The 19876-nt window shown below is 61.9% G+C and overlaps 1 protein-coding gene across 1 annotated transcript; it reads left to right on the top strand.

Annotated features, from left to right (window-relative positions):
- The first annotated feature begins 5063 nt into the window (after positions 1–5063).
- Positions 5064–11658, top strand: LOC138825280 (uncharacterized). The gene is made up of 6 exons (XM_070019677.1): positions 5064–5163; positions 9135–9577; positions 9721–9796; positions 9885–9968; positions 10124–10226; positions 11198–11658. The coding sequence occupies exons 1-6, from the start codon at positions 5064–5066 to the stop codon at positions 11520–11522; spliced, it is 1131 nt and encodes a 376-aa protein (XP_069875778.1). The 3' UTR covers positions 11523–11658.
- The last annotated feature ends 8218 nt before the right edge of the window (positions 11659–19876 follow it).

Here is a 19876-nt window from a genome sequence, read left to right as displayed (position 1 = left end):
ACGGGCTGGTGAGCACAGAGCTCTGAGCCCAGCAGCTCACAGGGAGCGATCCTTCAGGAGACCTCCAGGTGGCGACACCAACGCTCACTAGAAGGGCTCCAGGAAGGAGGGCGAGCAGGATGGCACGCGGGGCCAGCTCGATGGCGCCCAGGCGCGCGCTGTGGCTGCGTGCGGGGTCAGAGTTCCAGTCAGTCCAGGAAGGAGACTGCAGCTGCGGCTGGGCCCCGGGCTGCCCTGGGGTGGGGCTGGGCCTCCACCCTGTCCTCCAGCCCGGGCGGGGCCCAGGGCCCCCACGCTCGCGGACTCGGCCTGGCTTCCCACACGGCCGTGGTTTGCAGCTCCTGGTTGCTGGCCCGGGGCTCTCGGCCAAGGCTCCGGGGTCCCGGCCCTGGGCTCTCGTTGATAGGCTCCGGCGCAGGCCTACAGGCGCTTGTGTGCAGGGGCTCCGCCAGGCCGGGGCTGCCCGGCCCCGGGACCCGGGCCTCCCGCAGGCCTCGCGCAGGGCGCGCTGAGCCCCGGCCGGGCGCCGCGCGCAGACCCCGCGTTCTCCCGGCTCCTCCGGCACCCATCCCTCCTGTGGGCTGAAACCCACCGGCTCAGGCAGCCCCGGGCCGAGGGCGGCTACGCCTGCGGCACAGCGGCCTTCCAAGCAGCCCAAGCCTGGGCCCGGGGAGGTCAGGGGAGAAGGTGCCGGCCGAGGCGGCCACGCGCTGCTCCTGAAGCCGCCGCCGCCGTCCCGCAGGGGGCGCCCGCGCTCACCCCGCCCGTCCCGCAGGGGGCGCCCGCGCTCACCCCGCCCGTCCCGCAGGGGGCGCCCGCGCTCACCCCGCCCGTCCCGCAGGGGGCGCCCGCGCTCACCGCCGCCGGCCCGGAGCCTCGGCCATGGCGGCGCGCGGACGGCCGCTGCCGCCGCCGCTGCCGCTGCTGCTGTGGCTGCTGCTGTGTCGGGCGGGAGCCCTGCGGCCCGCGGAGCCCGGGCGCGGCGGGGCCGGGGGCGGCCGCGCTCCCCCGCCGCCCCCCGCAGGGCCGCCGCGGGACGGGGCGTCAGGTGAGGCCCGGGGGCCGCGGCCGGCGCGGGGCCCGCGTGGGGCGCGGAGGCCTCACCCGGTGCTCTCCTCGGTCCGCTGCAGGTCCCGCGGACGCCAGGCTGCTCACCAGTAACCGCCGGGCCCCGGGGCGGGGGGGGGGGGGAGGTGGGGACCGGGGTGCGGCCGCGGGGCGGGGGGGGGGGGAGGTGGGGACCGGGGTGCGGCCGCGGGGGGGGGGAGGTGGGGGGAGGTGGGGACCGGGGTGCGGCCCCGGGGCGGGGGGGGGGGAGGTGGGGGGGGCGGCCGCGGGGGGGGGGGGTGCGGCCCCCAACCCCCTCCAGGGTGGGCCGCATGGGCTACGCCTCCTGTCCCTCTGTCCATCTGTGTCCCTCTGTCTGTGTCCCTCCGTCCATCTGCTTGTGTCCGTCCGTCTGTCTAGGCCCCTGTGGCCAGCGGGCCGTGCAGCCGCGGATAGTGGGCGGCGTGGAGTCGGCGCTGGGGCGCTGGCCCTGGCAGGCCCTGGTGATGGCCAGGGACGGCCTGTTCTGCGGAGGGAGCCTCGTCAGCCCGCGCTGGGTGCTGTCCGCTGCCCACTGCTTTGGGAAGTGAGTTGGGGGCCGGTGGGGGGGGAGGGAGGTGACCGTGGCCTCTGGTCCTTGGAGGCCCCTTGCTGGTCTAGGTGGCCGTCCCCCCCCCAGCCCCAAGGAGCCCAGGCAGTCCATTCACAGAATCTGCCAGGCCTGCGGTCACCCTAGCTATGCAGGAGGCTGAGATCTGAGGATCCCCATTCCAAGCAGCTGAGGCAGGGAAGTCTGTGAGACTCGTCACCAGTTAACCACCAGAAAGCCAGAAGTGGAGTTGTTTCTCAAGTGACAGCACGCCAGCCCTGAGTGAGAAAGGTCAGGGACCGAGCCCAGGCCTGAGCTCAAGCCCCAAGGCCGCACAGAAACAAAACTAATAAGCATCAGTTTCTCCTCCTGGAGGAGACCCTGCTCGGGTTCTTGTAGAGCATTCCTACGCACTTTCTTCTGTTGGTGTTTTGGTCGCGGGGTTTCTCAGCCTCCTGAGCAGCTAGGAGGACAGGCGTGAGCCCCTGGGCCTGGCTGGGCGCGATTTCTATGCATTAAAGATAGGTTGGGAAGGTGACAAGACCTCTGCAGACAGCCCCCCTCCCTGCAGACCCCCCCCCCGGGCCCCAGCCCTGCAGCCTGTCTGATGTCTACAGAGACTCGGTAATGGTGTCCAGGACCCACCATGGCACCGGAGGGAGGGCTCCGTGTCGGATGCGGGGAGGCCCCTCCTGTCCTGACTGCTCCCCATCAGGTCCCCTGAGGTCTCCAAGTGGACTGTCCAGCTCGGGGAGCTGTCTCTCCAGTCACCTCGCTGGAGACGGGCAGCCCACCACCACCAGTACCAGGTGAAGAAGATCATCGTGAACCCCAAAGCCAGGGGAGAGCTCCACGACATCGCGCTGGTGAAGCTGGCCTCCCCCGTCCCCTACAACCAGCACATCCAGCCCGTCTGCATCCTGTCTTCCACCTCCATGTTCCAGCACCGGCCTGACTGCTGGGTGACCGGCTGGGGCTGGCTCCAAGAGAACCAGAGTGAGGCTGGGTGCACGTGGGTGGGCGTGGCCGAGGGCTGGGCCCCGCCCTGTCCTTGCCTTGAGCCAGCAGCACTAGGCCCTGCAGCCCCTCCCCGGGCTCTGGCTCTGCCCCTCGGCCTCGGGCTCTGTGGGGACCCTCCCTCACCAAGCCTTCCCTCCTCCCGGCCCCTCTCCACAGTCCTGAGAACCTCCCCTGTGCTCCCCTGTGCATTTCACATGCATGCAGTCCTACATTCAGAATAACATTCTACTCACAGCACAGTTTCTGGACACCATCATGTTTTGATCCATTCATGGGTTTGGTGGACACCTGGTTGGTGTCTGCCTGTGGAATATTGTAAATGAGGAGCCTGTGAACATCAGCATCCTAGGTAGATAGACACTTAGATAGATAGGATCTATCTATTTCTTCTCGTTTCTTAGCTTTTTCACTCAATGCTATTGCTCTCCCACCAAGCCACACTTCAGCCTCACGCCTTTGTCCTTTATTATTTTTTGAAGTACAAATATCTTGTACTTTTACGTCGGGTGGGAAATGCAGAAGGATGAGGAGGGAAAGATCCACACTTCCAGCTTGGCGTGCTTTACCAGAGCTGGTTTCTTTCTGTGACTTGGACTTCCGTCCTGCCTGGCTGCTCCCATCTCAGCCTGAAGGACCCCTCCTGCGGGACCCCAGCAATCGCTGGGAGGAAGCCTCCACGCTGATGTTTATCGAATTCCTCCTGCATTCTGTGGGGAATAGGCCTGTGGGTTGTTTGTACGGTGTAAAATTCTTGGCCGGCTTTAAACGTGTCTTCTATTGCTCTCAAGACTCGTGGGTTTCTCAAAGGAAGCCCACTGTTGGTCTTCCTGACAGTCCCTTGAACCAACAGCCCTCTTCTCTCCGGCTTCTGTCTTTGCCTGTGATAGTTTGATCGCGATGTCTCTCCACGTGGTTCTCTTAGCTTCCGGACCCTCTGGTTTGTCTTTGATCAATTTTGGGGATTTTTGTTCCAGATCCCACAGTCCTTCACTCCTTCCTATCTGTGCTTTGGGGCCTTCGGTGCCTGTCCACGCCTGGTCCTTCTGTGACGCTGTGGGTCCTGACTGTGCTGGGTGATCCCCGGGGACGCTGCACTGCACCGAGTCTCTCCTCCCCCCACCCCAGGGGTGGCCGGAGGCTGACCTGCTGTGTTGTCTCTGCTCCACTCCAGAACTCCAGCCACCCTACCACCTCCGGGAAGTGCAGGTCGCCATCCTGAACAACTCCAGGTGTAACGCTCTGTTCTCCATGTCCTCGGGACGCAGTTTCATCCATAATGACATGATCTGCGCAGGTGCGGAGGACGGCAGTGTGGACACCTGCAGCGTGAGTGCTCCTCTCCACCGCGAGAGTGCTCCCCACCCCGCCCGGGGTGTCTCCCCCAGCCCACCCTCGGGTTCATTCCGGAGAGACCCGTCCTGTTTCTCAATTACCCTGGCCTGAAGCCATCCTTCCCCCTTTCATTACCCACCCCTCCTGGGTGCGCCCTGCCACACGGGGCTGAGGCAAAGCTGAGGCTCTGTCCTCCAAGGGGAGGAGTAGGATTCATGCCCAGTCCACAGCCGCCCTTCTCCCGCTGCTCCTTCACTGGCCCTGCCCCTCACCTCTGGTCTGCCTCGCCCCTGCCCCTCACCTCTGGTCTGCCTCGCCCCTGCCTCCCCCCCAGGGTGACTCCGGAGGACCCTTGGTCTGTGACCTGGATGGACGATGGTATCAGGTCGGCGTGGTGAGCTGGGGCCTGGGCTGCGGTCGGCCGAGGAGGCCTGGAGTCTACACCAACGTCAGCTCCTTCTTCCTTTGGATTCAGTGGCTGATATCCTCCACTGCGCCCGCGCGAGGCCCTTCCCTGCTCTTGCTCTTCCTGACTCTACCCTGGGCTTCCCGGCTCCTGTGTCCCAGTTGAGCTCCCTCGACCTGGGTGGGCACCGAGCACTAGGACACCCGCCCAGCTGCGAGCGCGGAGTCCGGGCGCGGCCCGCCTCCTGCCCTCCATCCCATTCACTAATACACTTTCGCTAAGTTGCTTCCTTGAAGAGCCTGATGATCTGTCTAGATTTTAGCTCCAAACTCCAGCTAACTCCATCATTTGCAGGAGTTGGGGGTGGGGATGCTGGGGTGGGGGTGGGGAGCCAGGCGCCCCATGTGTTGGGGGTGGGGGTGTGGGGACACTGAGGGAGGGAAGGAAGGCGTTTGCAGAAGGAGGCCAGCACTGGGGGCCGAGGCCCAGCCCCCAGGGCCCCGCCTCCTCCTCCACGCTTAGGTAGAGGGCGGGCCGGGACTCCGGGTGCTGGGGCGCTGCACCGGCCCTGGCGAGCAGCCCCACAGGGTGGCCGGCCAGCGCAGCAGGGCAGCCCTGACCAGCGGGCGGCTGGTTGTCCCTGGGGCCTCCGGGAGCGCGGAGGTGGGGATGGCCTCGCCCGCCACTCGGAGGAATGCGGAGACCGGACTTGATGGGGAGGCCCGGCTGGTGGTCATTGCCAATGGAATTGAAGGACCAATCAGAAAAAGTATACACTAGGATCCAGTGGGATTTTCCCCAGACAACGTAAGATCGGTTTAATATACGTAAATGACACAATGTAATACACCACATTAACAGAACGCAAGACAAGACTCCCCTTGGGCATTGCAGTGAAGGCCAGAAGCCTTTGGCCCAATAAAACTTCCACCCCACTCAAACCTGGGGAGAAGCCAGGAGAAGGAACACCTCCCCCCCAGCCCTGCACCCCAGCAACAGCTATGCATACAGACCAACAGGCAGCACCGTACTCAATGGTGGGAAACTAAAACAGCATCTACTATCAGGAGCAAGGTAAGGATGTCCACTCTCCACCCCTCTTCAAAGTGATTCTGGAGTGCCTAGCCAAAGCAATAAGACATAAAAGGGATTCACATAGAGGAAGAAGCCAATCTACCCCTCTTTGCAAACAGCAGGATCTTATAGCTAAGGGACCCAAGAGGCTCCATCCCCAAGCTCCTAGAGCAGATCAATACCTTTGGATACAAACCTCACAAAATCAGTAGCCTTTCTGTATGCCGACAATGTACAAGTAGAGAGGGAAATCGGGAAAACAACTCCATTTGCAAGAGCCTCAAAAAAAAATTAGGAGTCAACCTAAGGGAGTAAAAGACCTCTGTAGTGAAAACTATAAAAATTCTGAAGGCCAGGCGCTGGTGGCTCATGCCTGTCATCCTAGCTACTCAGGAGGCTGAGATCTGAGGATCGCGGTTCAAAGCCAGGCCAGGTAGGAAAGTCCATGAGACTCTTATCTCCAGTAAACCACTAGAAAACCAGAAGTGGTGCTGTGGCTCAAGTGATAGAGCCCTCACCTTGAGCTGAAGAGCTGAGGGACAGTGCCTAGGCCCAGAGTTCAAGCCCCATGACTGACAAAAACAAAAACACCAGAAAAACAAAAAAACAAGTTCCAGGAACTGAAAACATGGATTTTGAGGCTGTTGGTGGTATTTATTTTTTGGCTTTGTCTTGGAGCTGGGGGGGACAAAAGAGCACAGAAAGGGTGGGAGGAGGGGTGAGGTGAACAGATGCAACCTCGCCATTCAGTATACTCTGTGTGGAAAGTGAGCTACGAAACTTATGGGCTCAAACACCAGCCCAGCCTCCCTGTGGCCCCAGGTGCCCTCCCTTCCCCGGCAGCAGCTGGTGGAGTCTACGCTCCATTTGCCCTTTGCTTCCGATCGTCTCGCTAGGCCTCCGGCCTCCCGGCAGCTCCTCCGGCCTCCCGGCAGCCGTGGTGTCATGGGTCCTGGTGTCCCTCAGCCCCGCGGGGACATGCTGCGTGCACCGCCTCCCGGCGCCATACCAAGCAGCAGCCTGGTCTGGAGGAGCCAGAGCCAGAGCCCCTGACCCCAGGCTCCGAAGGAGGCTAGCCAGGCCCTGCCACCCCCCACAGCGCACGGGGCGGGGCCGGGGGGGGGCTGCAGGGGTTCCAGGTCCCGAGGGGTCCTCCTGTCTCCTCACCCTGACGCACAAGGGCTGGCGGGCCAGAACCGGAGGAGAAGGCTCCATTGTGGTTTGCTGGCAGCGGGGACTGGGCTGCATCCAAGGCAGGGAATTAGCGCCCGGTAAATCCCCCTCTTGGAAAGCGCCGATTTTTAGGGACAAAGGGGGCCTGTGTGGAGGCTGGGACGGCGCAGGCTCAGGGCCAGCCTTGGGCCTCAGTGACCGGAGGGGTGGGGCGTGGCTGCTCTAGGATCTCCCACAGTGTGTGTGTGTGTGTGTGTGTGTGTGTGTGTGTGTGTGTGTGTGTGTGTGTGTATGTAGCGCGCCCTTGTGAGTGTGCACACGGGTATTTCCCAGCATGGCGTGACTGTGCGTAGCGTCACGGTAGAAGCTCCCTGGCGGTGAACCCCTCCATCTTAGCCCCCCAGAGGCTGACGAGGAAGGTGACAGGTTTGAGGCCAGCTTGGGCTACATGATAATGAGGACTTGTCTCAAAAAACAGAAAGAAAAAAAGAAAAGTTTTCTGGTGGTTTATTGGAGATAACAGTCTCGTGGACTTTCCTGCCCCTGCTGGCTTTGAACCGTGATCTTCAGAGCTCAGCTTCTAAAGAAAGAAGAAAGAAAGAAAGAGAAAGGAAGGAAAGAGGAAGGAAGGAAAGAGGAAGGAAGGAAGGAAGAGGGATGGTGGTGTGTGTGGAACTCTTATCTGCAAAAGCAACAGACCCTAGAGGCTAGCTGGGGGGGGGTCACCCTCATGTTTTATTTTTAAAAGAAAAGGGAATAGAAAAGGTTGGAAGGAGAGAGGGAGAAAGAAGGAAGAAGATGAAAAAAGAAAAGAAGAGAAATAGAAGATTGGGGAAAGAAAGGGAGATTGTTCCTCAGCTGTGCCGCTGAGCAAATCCCTCCTGCCCCACCCGGCCTGGGCCCCGGCACTGGAGCTGGCACCAGGTGCCCCGCGCTGTCCCCAGACCGCGCCCGGGACGGAACACTGCCTGGCTGCGTCACCTCCCAGGCCCAGCCTCAGGGCACACAGCCTGCCAGGAGCTGAGGTTATTTCTCCTTCCCCTCCCCAGAGGTCCCCCCGGGACCCGGGGAGGGGTCCCCCACCCACCCCAGCCCATCCTCCATGGCCCCTGGATGGTGGGAGTCACGGGGGGGAGTGGGCAGATGGGGGCTCACCTGGGCAGTGCTGGACAGTGGAGGCTGGAACCCGGAGGAGCCCCCAAGAGCAGCAGTTTAGAGCCAGCGGCCTGGTGACCGGGGACGCATCTCTGCCCCTGCTGGAGACCCCTCATGGGGCAGAGCCCGGGCCCCTGCCCTGCCCAGCCTCCGCCATGGACAGTAGTGCAGGCTTGGTGTCCCCCAGGGACGGAAAGATGTGAAGGCCGAGACGGCACCGTTGGTGGCCTGTCTGTGTCACGGGAGATCAGCCGCGCTGACACGCCAACGCCCTCACACTCCAGCAGCACATGGCAGCACCGTGGCTTCCAGATTTCATGAAACGATGTGCATGTGCACCCAACAGCCTGCTCGTGAATGTAATACTCCGAGGGAATTTCCCCTAGTGATGTTTTTTCTTCTTTATCAGTTGTGGGTCTTGAACTCTGGGCCTGGGCACTGTCCCTTAGCTCTTCAGCTCCAGGTGAGCGCTTTACCACGTGAGCCACAGCGCCACTTCCGGTTTTCTGGTGGTTTATTGGAGATCAGAGTCTCATGGACTTTCCTTCCCTGGGCTGGCTTTGAACTGTGATCCTCAGATCTCAGTCTCCTGAGTAGCTAGGATTCCAGGCGTGAGCCACCAGTGCCCCAGCTTCTAGTGATTTTTTTTTTCACATGTGAGAGGCTTAGCTCCTGAGCTCCTGGGTGTGCATGAGTGTGTGCGTGCGTGTTTTGGTACTGGGGCTTGAACTTGGGGCCTCACACGCTTGCTTGGCTTTTTCCATTCAAGCCTGGCACTCTTCCCCAGAAGCCGCCACAGGGCGTGCTGGCTCCTTAGAGAGCAGCGTCTCCTGCGTTTTCCTGCCTGGTCTGGCTTCGAGCCATGGTCTGCAGATCTCGGCCTCCTGAGTAACTGGAATTACAAGCGTGAGCCAGGGCGCCTGGCTGGCTAGGTGGAGAAGCCTAGCACCTCCTCACCAGCACCCCAAAAGCAGATTCTCTAATTCTCCACGCGTGGTGGGCGATGCGGTGCAGGGCGGGGCAGGGGCGGGCGCAGCACCCCAGATCTCACCTCTAGTGAGCAGGAAGCTGGAGTTGGCAGCTCCCTCCTCCCCCAGGGTGTTCTGGAATCTACAGGGGCCCTGGCGTGACTTCGGCACCCCCTCTTCCTTGTCCTCCACCCTCTCTTCTTCCCCGGACCCCAGTTCTTTTCCAGTCCGCCCCCCTGCACTCTGCGGGGTGCGGGAGCCTGGCCTCTGGGGGGGGGGTGTTGAGCATGAGCTACACACAGGGGTGTGGAGGTCACCTTGGGGGGGATGAGCTGGGTGAGAGACAGGGGTTAGGACCTGGCGTCTGCAGTCTGCCTGGAGCCCAAGCATGGCAGCCGCGGGGGTGGCCGCTCCCCGCCAGGGAAGGGCTGGCCGCCACCTTGGCACCTGTGCTCCATCTACAGCTCCACTCCCACCCTGTGTCCTGTTCTGTGGCTCGCGCCCCCCATGACACCCAAACCCAGAGGAGAGGCTGCAGACGCCAGACTGATGGGGGGGTCTATTGTTGGGGGGCGGCTTGCGCCTGGGGCAGGGTACCCAGAGGTGAGCGTGGCAGAGGCCCTGGACCTGTCGCTGCGCATGGCAGGGCCCTGGCGTCTCGGGGGCCCTATGGCCCCCTCCCCAGGGTTCCAAACCTCGCTGGCCAGGCGGGGCGCGGTGCCCCCTGCTGGGCCACTGTCAAGGTCAGTCCCGGTGACCACGCGGGAGGACGCAGGAGGTGACCCACAGACGCCGCCCGCCGTCCCCGGCCCTGTTTGTGTGGGCTCCGGACCAAGTCAGCAAACACAGTGTGTCCGGAGGCTCCCCGGGGGGGGCTCAGGGGACTCCCCCAGGAAGAGCCCCCCACCCGGCTCCTTCCTGGCCCCCGCTGGCCTCGGCTCCTTCCTTCTGGATAGGAGCCTAGAAGCCCGGGAGCATATAAGGGGAGGCGCGGGCGCCAGGCGCCGGCTCCCACGACCGACTCCGACGCAGGTGAGGTGCGGGGCTCCCGTGGGTGGCCCGGGTGGGTGGGGTCGGCCGGGGCCTCTCTGAAGGCCCAGCGGCCTCCTCCTCTCGCCAGAGCCCTGCACGCACGCTCCGTCAGAGACCATGCTGTTCCTGCTGGCTCTCTCCCTCCTGGGCAGCGCCGCTGGCTTTCTAAGCAGTGAGTCTGCCTTGCCCTTACCCCCCAGCCCCCCCAGCCCAGACCCCCCCCCCCGGGTCCCAGACCAAGTGTGGACACAGGGCCATGGTGTCTGGCTTGGTGACGGAGCCGCCGGGCCCACGCACCTGGACTCTTCCCCATTGTCCTCCACACAGACTACTATGGCAGGATGTGCGCCCCCCACTTCTGCATCTACTCCCATGATGGAGACGACCTCACGGGGCTGCGGGTGTACGAACAGTCCGACCACATGATCGGGTGGGTATGTCCGGCGGCCCCGGGGGCTCCCGGCCAGCTCCCCCTCCCCGTGCTCCCGTCTGGCTGCCAAGGGTGCTCTGGGGTCAGTTCATCTTTGGGATCCCAGAGATTCCAGCCTCTGCACCCCCCACCTCCTCTGTGGCTGTCAGCCTCACTCCTTGTCACCTTGGACGGATGACCAGAGGGTTGCCAGTGCCTTTCTGCCTTTCAATCCAAACACAACTCAACCCACAAGGGCCTTAGTCCCGGTGCTGATAGGAAAAAAAAAAAAAATCAAGGGCAACTCTGCCAGGTTAGAGTCAAAGAGGCAAAGCTGACGAGGGTCGAGTGAACTGGTCTTGGCTATAAAATCCAAGACCCGATGTGTGTGTGTGTGTGTGTGTGTGTGCGCGCGCGCGCACATGCGTGCACACATGCACTGGTACTAGGGTTTGAAGTCAGGGCCTGAAGCTCTTTCTTGGCTTTTTTTCTCCCAAAAGGCTGGTGCTCTACCAGTTGAGCCATGCACCCAGCTGTGGTTTTTTGCTGGTTCTTTGAAGATAAGAGTCTCTGGGATTTGTCTGCCTGGCCAGGCTGGGTTCAAACTTGGATCTTCAGATCTCAGGCAGCTAGGATGATAAGCGCCAGCCGCCAGCAGTCAGCTTCTAGGTGGATCTCTACCCTGCATTTTGGGGTGTCAGGGACATGGGAAAGAGAGGGCACAGAGGCACCACAGCAGAGGAGCTGGCTTGAATGGCTCTCAGGAGGCTGAGAGCTGATGATGGCGGTCCCAGCCAGCCCAGGCGGGAAAAGTCTGACTCATCTCCCATTAGCCACAAAATGGAGCTGTGGCTTAAGCATTGGAGCACCAGCCGTGCACCAAGGGCTGTGGGAAGCGCGCAGGCCGGAGAGAGCGCAGTGTGTCCCGGGAAGCCGGGCTGGAGGCCGGGAGAGGCCAGCGCCCCGGGGCTCAGTGTACGGCTCTCTTCCAGGATTCAGGCGAAGTTCGGAGACTGCTGGAGTCCCCTACATGGCAGAACTGGAAGAGGGATGGTCAATGAGCTCGTGTTACGTCCCGGGGAACGGATCACCTCGATCATGGGCTCCATCCTGGGCAATATTCGCAGCATCTTGGTGGACACCCAGGAACGCCAGCACCTGTTCGGGACAATGAAGGGCCAGGAGTTCCTGGTGAACCCCTACCACCGAGGTGATGTGCTGAAGGGCATCTGTGGGCTCCGCGACTCCATCTTCATCAGGTCCCTGGCCTTTTATTGGGGTGAGTTCAAGGAAAACTCCACCACCGTGAATTGTTAAGAGTCCACGGCCAGACAGAGCCCTCCGAGCCCCCGGGCTGAGCTGTCTGGGTGGGGGGTACGCTCGTAGTGGTATTGGGGTAACTGAACTGGGACTTGGAATCTGATTCCACCAATAAATAAAGTTTCTGCAAGAACGCCGCGTCCAGATGTGGTCCTTGTGTCCCAGTGGCCACAGGATGGGGGGGACGGGGGGGGGGGGGAACGGAGCCTGAGGGGCTGGAAGGAGAAGCGGGCGGAGGTAACCGGGGAGGCGAAGGTGCCCAGGGTTTGGGGCCTGTCTGAAAACCAGGCCAGTCCCACAGCCTCTGAGGGGTCAGGAGCCAAGGCTGCCCGTCTCCCTGGCCCCCCGCCGGACACCAGCCCCGCACCCTGGCCGCTCAGCTGTCCACTTAGCAAACACGTGCCGAGAACTTCCTCATATCCCCCAAGTCTGCGTGTTCTAGAACATTCTTCAGGGCCTGTGTTTGCTTTCCAAAGGGAGGATCTCCCCTTCTCCTGGGGGAGGATCCCCTTCTTCTGGGGGGAAGACCCCCTTCTCCTGGGGCAGGACCCCCTTCTTCTGGGGCAGGACCCCCTTCTTCTGGGGCAGGACCCCCTTCTCCTGGGGCAGGACCCCCTCTCCCAGAGACAAGGACCAGGCGGGCGCACTCGGGTGCAGAGCTTTATTGGGCGCGGGTCACCGGGCCGCCCAGCCGGGCCAGCCGAGCGCCCCTGACTCCGGGGAGGGCGTGGCTGGCTCCTGGGTGGGCGTGGCTGGCCCTCGGGTGGGCGTGGCTGACTCCTGGGTGGGCGTGGCTGGCCCCCGGGTGGGCGTGGCGGGCCCCCGGGTGGGCGTGGCTGGCCCCCGGGTGGGCGTGGCTGGCCCCCGGGTGGGCGTGGCGGGCCCCCGGGTGGGCGTGGCGGGCCCCTCCGGAGCCGACCCCCACTTGAAGCCGATGCCGGACAGGCAGAGGAGGCGGTGCTGGCCGTTGACGGTCAGGAGCCGCGCGTCCCGGGCCGCGGGCTGGGCGCGGAACGGGCGGCCGAGCGGGCGGCCGAAGGCGGCCTCGCGCCCCGCGCTCGTGACCCAGCGCAGCCGCCAGACGCAGGCGAGCGCGCGCCCGTCCGCCGCGATCACGCGCTCGCCCGGCCGCAGCGTCAGCTCCCGCGCGCGCCCGCCTGGCGCTCCGTAGTGCGCGCTCCAGGCCGAGCCGAACCGCAGCTGGATGCTGGGAGGGTGGGGAGGGGAGGGGAGGGGGCGGGGCTTGAGGAGGGGGCGGGGTGAGGGGGTGTGGCAGGGTGATGGGCGGGGCGTGGGGACGGGGGTGTGGCGGGCGGGGCGTGAGGAGGGGCGGGGCGTGAGGAGGGGCGGGGCACGGTGGGCGGGGCGTGGGACGGGAAGGGCGGGGCGTGATGCGGGGCGGGGCATGAGGGGCGGGGTGTGAGGATAGGGGGGCGGAGAGGGGAGGGATGGAGAGGGGTGGGACGGGGAGAGAAGGGGCCGGTCAGCCCGCACTGCCCACCTACCTGGCCCTTCCCTCTCTTGCCTCAACCCCCCCCTTCCCAAAGCATGAGCATCGATCTGTGTGTCTGTGTGTCTGTCTTCAGGTCTCTCTGTGTCTGTCTGTAACCCTGTCTGTATGTCTGTGTGTCTGTCTGTCTTAGGTCTCTCTGTAGGTCTGTTTGTGTGTCTGTAGGTCTGTCTGTGTCTGCGTGTCTGTGTGTCTGTCTGTAGGTTTGTGTGTCTGCATGTCTATGTGTCTGGGTGTCTGTAGGTCTGTGTGTGTCTGTGTGTCTATGTGTCTGGGTGTCTGTAGGTCTGTGTGTGTCTGTCTGTAGGTCTCTCTGTGTCTGTCTATCTGTAGGACGGTCGGTCAGTCTGTCTGTCATTGTCTCTCTGGGACAGAGGCAGTGTGCAGCCTGGCCCAGATCAGTGGGTCCTCTGGCCCTGGCTTCTTTCAGACCCACTTGGCGAGGCCCCCAGCCCGGCTTGGGTCCTGGGTGATGTCTCTGTGGTTTCCCGGCAGGCTACGCCCAGCCCGATGCCCCAGTAGGCTCCGCCCCACCCCCACCTCCTCCTGAGGCCCAGCTCTCACGCCCATCTGGGAGGCGTCCGAGCACGCAGGGTGAGCAGCAGCAGCGGCGGCCACGCTGAGGCCTGAGGTCCTGGAGCCTAAGACTGCCCTGGGGTGGTCCAGACTGCCGGAATCCGGCTGTCCCTGCCCTGGCCTGCTAAGACACCCCATGCGAGCTGCCAGATGCCATGCAGGACCTTAGTTCAATTTGAACTTCAGATAAGGAATGATTTTTATATGAGTGTTACATTAAAAATTAATACAGCTCCAGGCTGGCGCTCTACCACTTAAGCCACAGCCCTGCTTCTGGCTTTTTGCTGGTTACTTGAAGATAAAAGTCTCATGGACTTTCCTGCCTGGGTTGGTTTTGAACTGCGATCCTCAGATCTCAGCCTCCTGAGTCTCTAGGATGACAGGGGTGAGTCACAGGCGCCTGGCTACATTTCAGTGTTGTAAGGAGTAAATATGCTCCAAACCCTGCACGCACAGGACACACTTGGACTGAGCGACCACCCCTTGTCGATCTGGGACGCAGAGACACGGGGTGTCCTGTACTTGTATTTGCTAAATTTAGCACCTACAGTTGGAGCCACTGTGGGCGCTGCGGACGTGGGCAGGAACTCGCACACTTCAAATCCACACACAGCCCGGGGGTGAGCAGTTTCCCCTGCGCCCCACGCATGGTTTTGGTCACTACTGAGGGACGCTAAGGCCACCAGAGCCACGTCAGGAGGGGACATCAGAGCTTCAGCGGTCCTCTTTGACCAGGGTCCCCTTTCCCAGGGCCTCTCCACCCACCCGCACCGCCCGCCCGCACCGCCGCCCGGGCCGGGCATTTCAGCCTGCAGAAGGAGCTTTCAGTCCAGGCAGGAGCGTTGGATAATTGAGGTCAGGAAGACAGTGTGGCTTTTAAGGGAGCAGCCGCGAGGCCCGGCACAACATGGGCATCGAGGGCTAGGGCAGAGCCTCGGTTCACCCCTGGATGGAGCCCCACTCACCCCTTGATGAAGCCCAGGATGCCCACGAAGACGCGGATGGCCCGGATCTCCCCCTGATCCTCACCCTGGACGTAGAAGTAGGTGCCGCCTCCCAGGCCCTGCATCTCTGGGAGAAGGCAGCGGGAAAGAGCTGGCACCATGCTGCGGCTTCACACGTGGGCCCAACTTCCTGGCGGGATGGTGGGGGCCGGGGAGGCCCGGGCGGAGCGGGGCTCACCCTGGGCCCGGCAGGCAGGGCTGGCGAGGAGGCCCAGGGTCAGCAGAAACAGCATGGTGGCCAGGCCCGTCACACCCCGCAGTCAGGAGCCTCAGGCCGAGGCCAGACTTCAAGGACGTTCTCCTGGGGAGGACACCTCAGAGGTGAGGAACCTGGAAGGGAGAGCCAAGGGTCTTTCAGGAACCTTCCTTCCTTTCCCATACAGGCTGTGTGTGTGTGTGTGTGTGTGTGTGTGTGTGTGTGTGTGTGTGTGTGTGTGCGCGCGCGCGCTCGTATGTCCATACTGTTGCTTGAACTCAAGGCCTGGTCATTGTTCCTTAGCACCTTCCCTCCAAACTAGATCTCTCTCACAGCGCCACTGCTGGCTTTTTTGGTGATCTTATTGGCAGTCAGCATCTTCCAGTCTTTTTGTTGTTGGTGGTGGTCGTGGGGCCTGAACTCGGGGCCTGGGCGCTGTCCCTCAGCTCTTCAGCCCAAGGCAAATGCTCTACCACTTGAGTCACAGCACTACCTCCGGTTTTCTGGCGGTTTATGAGAGATAAGAGTCTCATGGACTTCCCTGCCCCGGGCTGGCTTTGAACCGCGATCCTCAGCTCTCAGCCTCCTGAGTAGCTGGGATTCCATGCGTGAGCCACCGGAGCTGCACTCCCGAAGCCTTTGTGCGCTGACAGGAGAGCCAGTGGCTTTGCTCCAGTGTCACTGTGGGGAAGGGGAAGCGCTCTAACAAGTCTGATCATGGAGCCCCACAGTGTCCTATCCCGGGACCCCCAAAATTGTGGCTGCTCCAGGGAGAGTCCCGAATGGGAAGGGCCCCCTGCTCCCTGACTTAGCTCCTGGCAGTCCCCCCACGCCCCCCCCTTGCCTCTCCCAGGTGACAGCCCACCCCTTACCTGCACTGCGCGGCCCGGGCCCTCAGCTGCCCGTTTATACTGGGGTGCTGGGAAGAACCCCCACTACTGTGGCTCCACACCCAGGAGGGGTACGTGCCGGAGCACAGAACTGTCCATCCTGGGACACTGTTTGCGTTCCCGTCCACAGCCCAGGGACAAACGAGCCCCTCAGGCTAGGCCACGCTCGACGGGGAGCCGCCACAGGCTGCCCCGGAGCTGGCTGAGGAGGGAGGGGTCACACTTGGTGACATCAAGCAGCCCTGACCAAGCAAGGGGCCCCGGCCAAGCAAGGGACCCCGGCCAAGGGGCTGGTGTTGGCTCTGAGTCCAGGCCTAGGCGCATGCGGGAGGGAGGAGCGCACATCCCACCCACGAGGGCCAGGGCCGAGGGCCGGCCTTGGAGACCGGGCAGGACGCCCCCTCATTGGGACAAAGGTGGTGGAAGTGACTTCCAACACCGTCCTCCAAAAGACTCGCTCCCCACGCCTCCCTGCAGGGACTGCTCACTCCAGCACCCAGGACGCAGGAACCGAGCGCAAACACGGCCAGGGCTCTTGCCAAGTTCCCTGGAGCTTCAATACAACCTTGAACCTGGCTTCACCCTGGGGCTCGTTTTGTAGCCAAAGACAAGGAAATGCCGAGGGAGACCAAGATTGACTCCAGCTCCACCTGTATTGGTTTTGATTTGGGAGTCTGATACCGGGGCTTGAACTGGGTGCCTGAGCACTGCCCCTGATCTCTAGTGCTCAAGGCTAGCGTTCTACCATCTGAGCCACAGCTCCACTTCCAGCTTTTTTTGGCGCTTAATTGAAGAGTCTCTGGAGCTGGGCACTGGTGGCTCATGCCTGTAATCCTAGCTACCAGAAGGCTGAGATCCGAGGATCGCAGTTCAAAGCCAGCCTGGGCAGGAAAAGTCCCCAAGAGACTCATCTCCAATTAACCACTGAAAAGAGGGAAGAGTCACTGTGGCTCAAGTAGTAGAGCGCTAGCCTTGAGCACCAAGAGGCTCAAGGACAGCACCCAGGCCCTGAGTTCAAGCCCCACCACCACCAAGACACATCTGTGGGATTTGTCTGTCTGGGCTGGCTTCCACTGGCGATCCTCAGATCAGGCGGCTGCTCAGCTTCCTGAGTAGCTAAGATTACAGGCGTGAGCCACTGGCACCTGCGTCCAGGTGTCTGACTTCGGAGCGGCATCTATGGCCCCTGCACCATCCAGCTCCCCCTCAGCACCCTCCCTCGGGCGTCCAGCACCCCCACACCCTCGCCCCGGGGGTCCCCTGACAGCATGCACCCTCTTCCTCTCCCTAGCTCAGGGGCAGCCCAGCCTAGCCCCAGGCCAACCTGCCCAGGGCCTGGGGAGAGGTGTTCAGTGCTGGGCAGCCCCCCCCCCGCCCCACACCTGGCACAGACTCCTGACTGCAGTGGGAGCGGGGTGGGGTGAGGAGGAAGAGGAGCTGCGGAGCAGAGCCCTCAGCAAACAGCAAACCACCAGGAAAAGGGCACCGGGAACACCACACAAAGGGCTGGCGGCCCGGCTACCAGCCTGAGGCGGAAAACCTCCTTTGCAGGTTTCATTGCATTCAGGGCCCTTCCTCCTGCCCAGCCAGGGCAGCTTCCTGGGAGGGGCGGGAGGGGGGCTGGGGGGGCAGGGGCCAGGCCTTCTCCCTCCAGTCCCAGCAGGCTGAAGCCACCTGATCTCTGCTGGCCGGAGGGTCGTGTCTCGGCAGGGAGGCCTCTGCCCAGCCATTCCCGGGCCTGGTCTCCACCAAGAGCTGAAGACCTGCTCTCGGGAGCCGCTAGGCCCAGGGCTGCCAGTTACACCCCATGGCTGCCCTCAAACCTCCATCCTCAGATCTCAGCCTCCTGAGTAGCTAGTGCTTTAGGCTTAACTAGAGAAGACGTGGGGGCGGACGCAACAGTCTGTGACACAGAAGCGTCCTGGGCCGGATGGAGTAAGGAGTCAATGTTTGGGTTTTGTTTTTGCTTTTGCTTTAGCGATGAGCCATTGAAGTGCCTGTTACATCAGGGTCAGGTAACTGGCTGTGAATGGAGACATTTTGGGGGTCCCACTGGGGGAGGTCCTTGGTCTCCAGAAGACCCCTGGCCTGTGGGGTGGGGTGGGCAAGCAGGCAGGTATGGGGCTCCAAGTAGAAGTTGGGGGGCTCGGGGCTGGGAAGGGGGCTCAGTGGTAGAGCGCTTGCCTTGCAAGCATGAGGCCCTGGGTTCGATTCCTCAGCACCACATAAGAAAAAAGAAAAAAGCCGGAAGTGGCGCTGTGGCTCAAGTGGTAGAGTGCTGGCCTTGAGCTGAAGAGCTGAGGGACAGTGCCCAGGCCCAGAGTTCAGGCCCCACGACTGGGCCCCCCCACAAAAAAAAGAAGTTGGGGGGTTCTGAGCCTCTCAGCCTGCCCAGCACCCTGTGTGCCCCGCCCCTTCCAGGGCTCTGGTAGGGTGGAGGCGGGACAGGTCAGGGACGCAGGACGCTGCGCACCCCAACTCGATTAAAAGCACACAGGTGTCATGGGGCTTTGTTGTTGTTTGAGGTCCCCCCCCCGCCGTGGTCTCACAGTCCCCCACTGAGCTACAGCAACGCGGAAAGCAGCACCCTGACCTTATCTGCCTAACTCCACAGAAAGAAACACCCAGAAACCCAGGGCACAGCAGACTCCTGCGCCACAGGGACCTCCACGGGTGATGTCCGCCCGGGTGACAATGGCAGAGCTGTCACGGGAGAGGCTGAGCAGCCAGCGGCCCGCGCAGGACAGCTCTGCGGCCAGGGCAAGGCCGCGCCTGCGTCTCCGCCGTTGCCCGGTAGCTAGGCCTGAATTCTTTTCCACGTTGGAGGTGAGAATTGTGGGTCCTGAGAATCAAGGGTCCCGCTTTCGTGGACCCCTTCAGACAGGGGCAGGTGTTAGGGTAGGGTGCTTTTCTTTGGGCCCCAAACCTCAGATTCAGGGATCAGCTTGCCTCAACGGCGTCTCTGTTCTTGGACCCCGATCTCTCTGGGCTGATATGTGTGACACATACTCTGAGAGATTCCCAAGGACTTTTCCTCCCTGTGGTGGGGATTGAACCGAAGATCTCCTGTTTGCACTGTTCCCTGTGAGCCACACTCCCAGCCCTGAAAAGGGAAAGAATATCTGCGAAACGAGGCCCTGGTGCGGCCCAGGGCCCTGATTCCAACATTGGCGCATTAGTTATTTATTTAGTGCCAGTCTTGGGGCTTGAACTCAGAGCCTGGACACTGGTCCGGAGCTTCTTTTGCTCAAGGCTACCACTCTACCACTGAGCCACCTTCCCAGCCCTTTTTTGGTTCTTAATTGAAGAGTCTCATGGACTTTCTTGTGAGGGCTGGCTTCGAACAGTGATCCTCAGATCTTAGCTTCCTGAGTAGCCAGGACTACAGGCGTGAGCCACCAGCGCCCAGCTCCATGCTTCTAGCATTGTGTACAAACAGATCATGTTTTCTGTTGTTAATGAGAGATAGGGATTTTTATTCTGTGTGCAGGCCCTGTTTATAGAAATGTCCTTCCGTGCTCGCCCGTCCCTCAGCTCCGCGGGCGTCCAGTGCCCGCAGTGACCTCTACCTACCTTCCTGGGTGGTGACCGAGCGAGGGGGCATGGGAGCGCAGCCCCGGGGGTCAGCAGACCGCCCTGCGATGCAGTCTCAGTGCCAAGATCAAAGGATGAGTGCAGCAGCCCTGAGCCGGCCCAGCAGCTGCCCCATGTGACCCCACTCTGTCTCCCAGCGCTCCAGCACCAGCCCCAACAACCCTCATTCAGATGTGTGATTTCTGTCTCAGCAGAGCCAAAACCCGAGGCTGAGCTGGGAATGCGAGAGGAGGAGGGAGAGAGGTTTGGACAACAGTGAGAAATTCTGTGCTGTGTGGAGAAATGGGTTTCTACTGGTTGTTTTGGGTTTTTTTTTTTTTTTTGGATGTTTGTGCTTGAAATCTGTAGTTTGAATCTTTTTCTTGGAATAAGATGTGTTACTAGGTGGGTGGATGGATGGAGAGATGTGTAGATGGATCGTGGATGTGTGCATAGATGGATAGATGAATGGGCGGTTGGATGGATGGGTGGATGGATGGACAGATGGACGTGTGGATGGGTGGGTGGGTGGACAGGTGGATGAACAGAGGAAAGGGTAGGTGGAGGAACACACTAGCATTCATCACACACCTGTGGGGACC

Source organism: Dipodomys merriami, unplaced genomic scaffold (genome assembly GCF_024711535.1).
Source record: "Dipodomys merriami isolate MVZ:Mamm:240054 unplaced genomic scaffold, mDipMer1.0.p SCAF_137, whole genome shotgun sequence".
NCBI classification, from domain to species: Eukaryota; Metazoa; Chordata; class Mammalia; order Rodentia; family Heteromyidae; genus Dipodomys; species Dipodomys merriami.
The sequence above is the reverse complement of the archived record's forward strand: the minus strand, read 5'-3'. Positions and strand labels throughout refer to the sequence as shown.

Bases quoted from the DNA above. Each gene is read 5' to 3' on its own strand.
- LOC138825280 (XM_070019677.1), top strand. From the start codon at position 5,064: ATGGCCTCGCCCGCCACTCGGAGGAATGCGGAGACCGGACTTGATGGG. The intron at 9,578-9,720 runs GTTTGTGTGGGC...CCTTCTGGATAG, and splicing joins CGCCCGCCGTCCCCGGCCCT to GAGCCTAGAAGCCCGGGAGC. The intron at 9,797-9,884 runs GTGAGGTGCGGG...TCCTCTCGCCAG, and splicing joins CACGACCGACTCCGACGCAG to AGCCCTGCACGCACGCTCCG.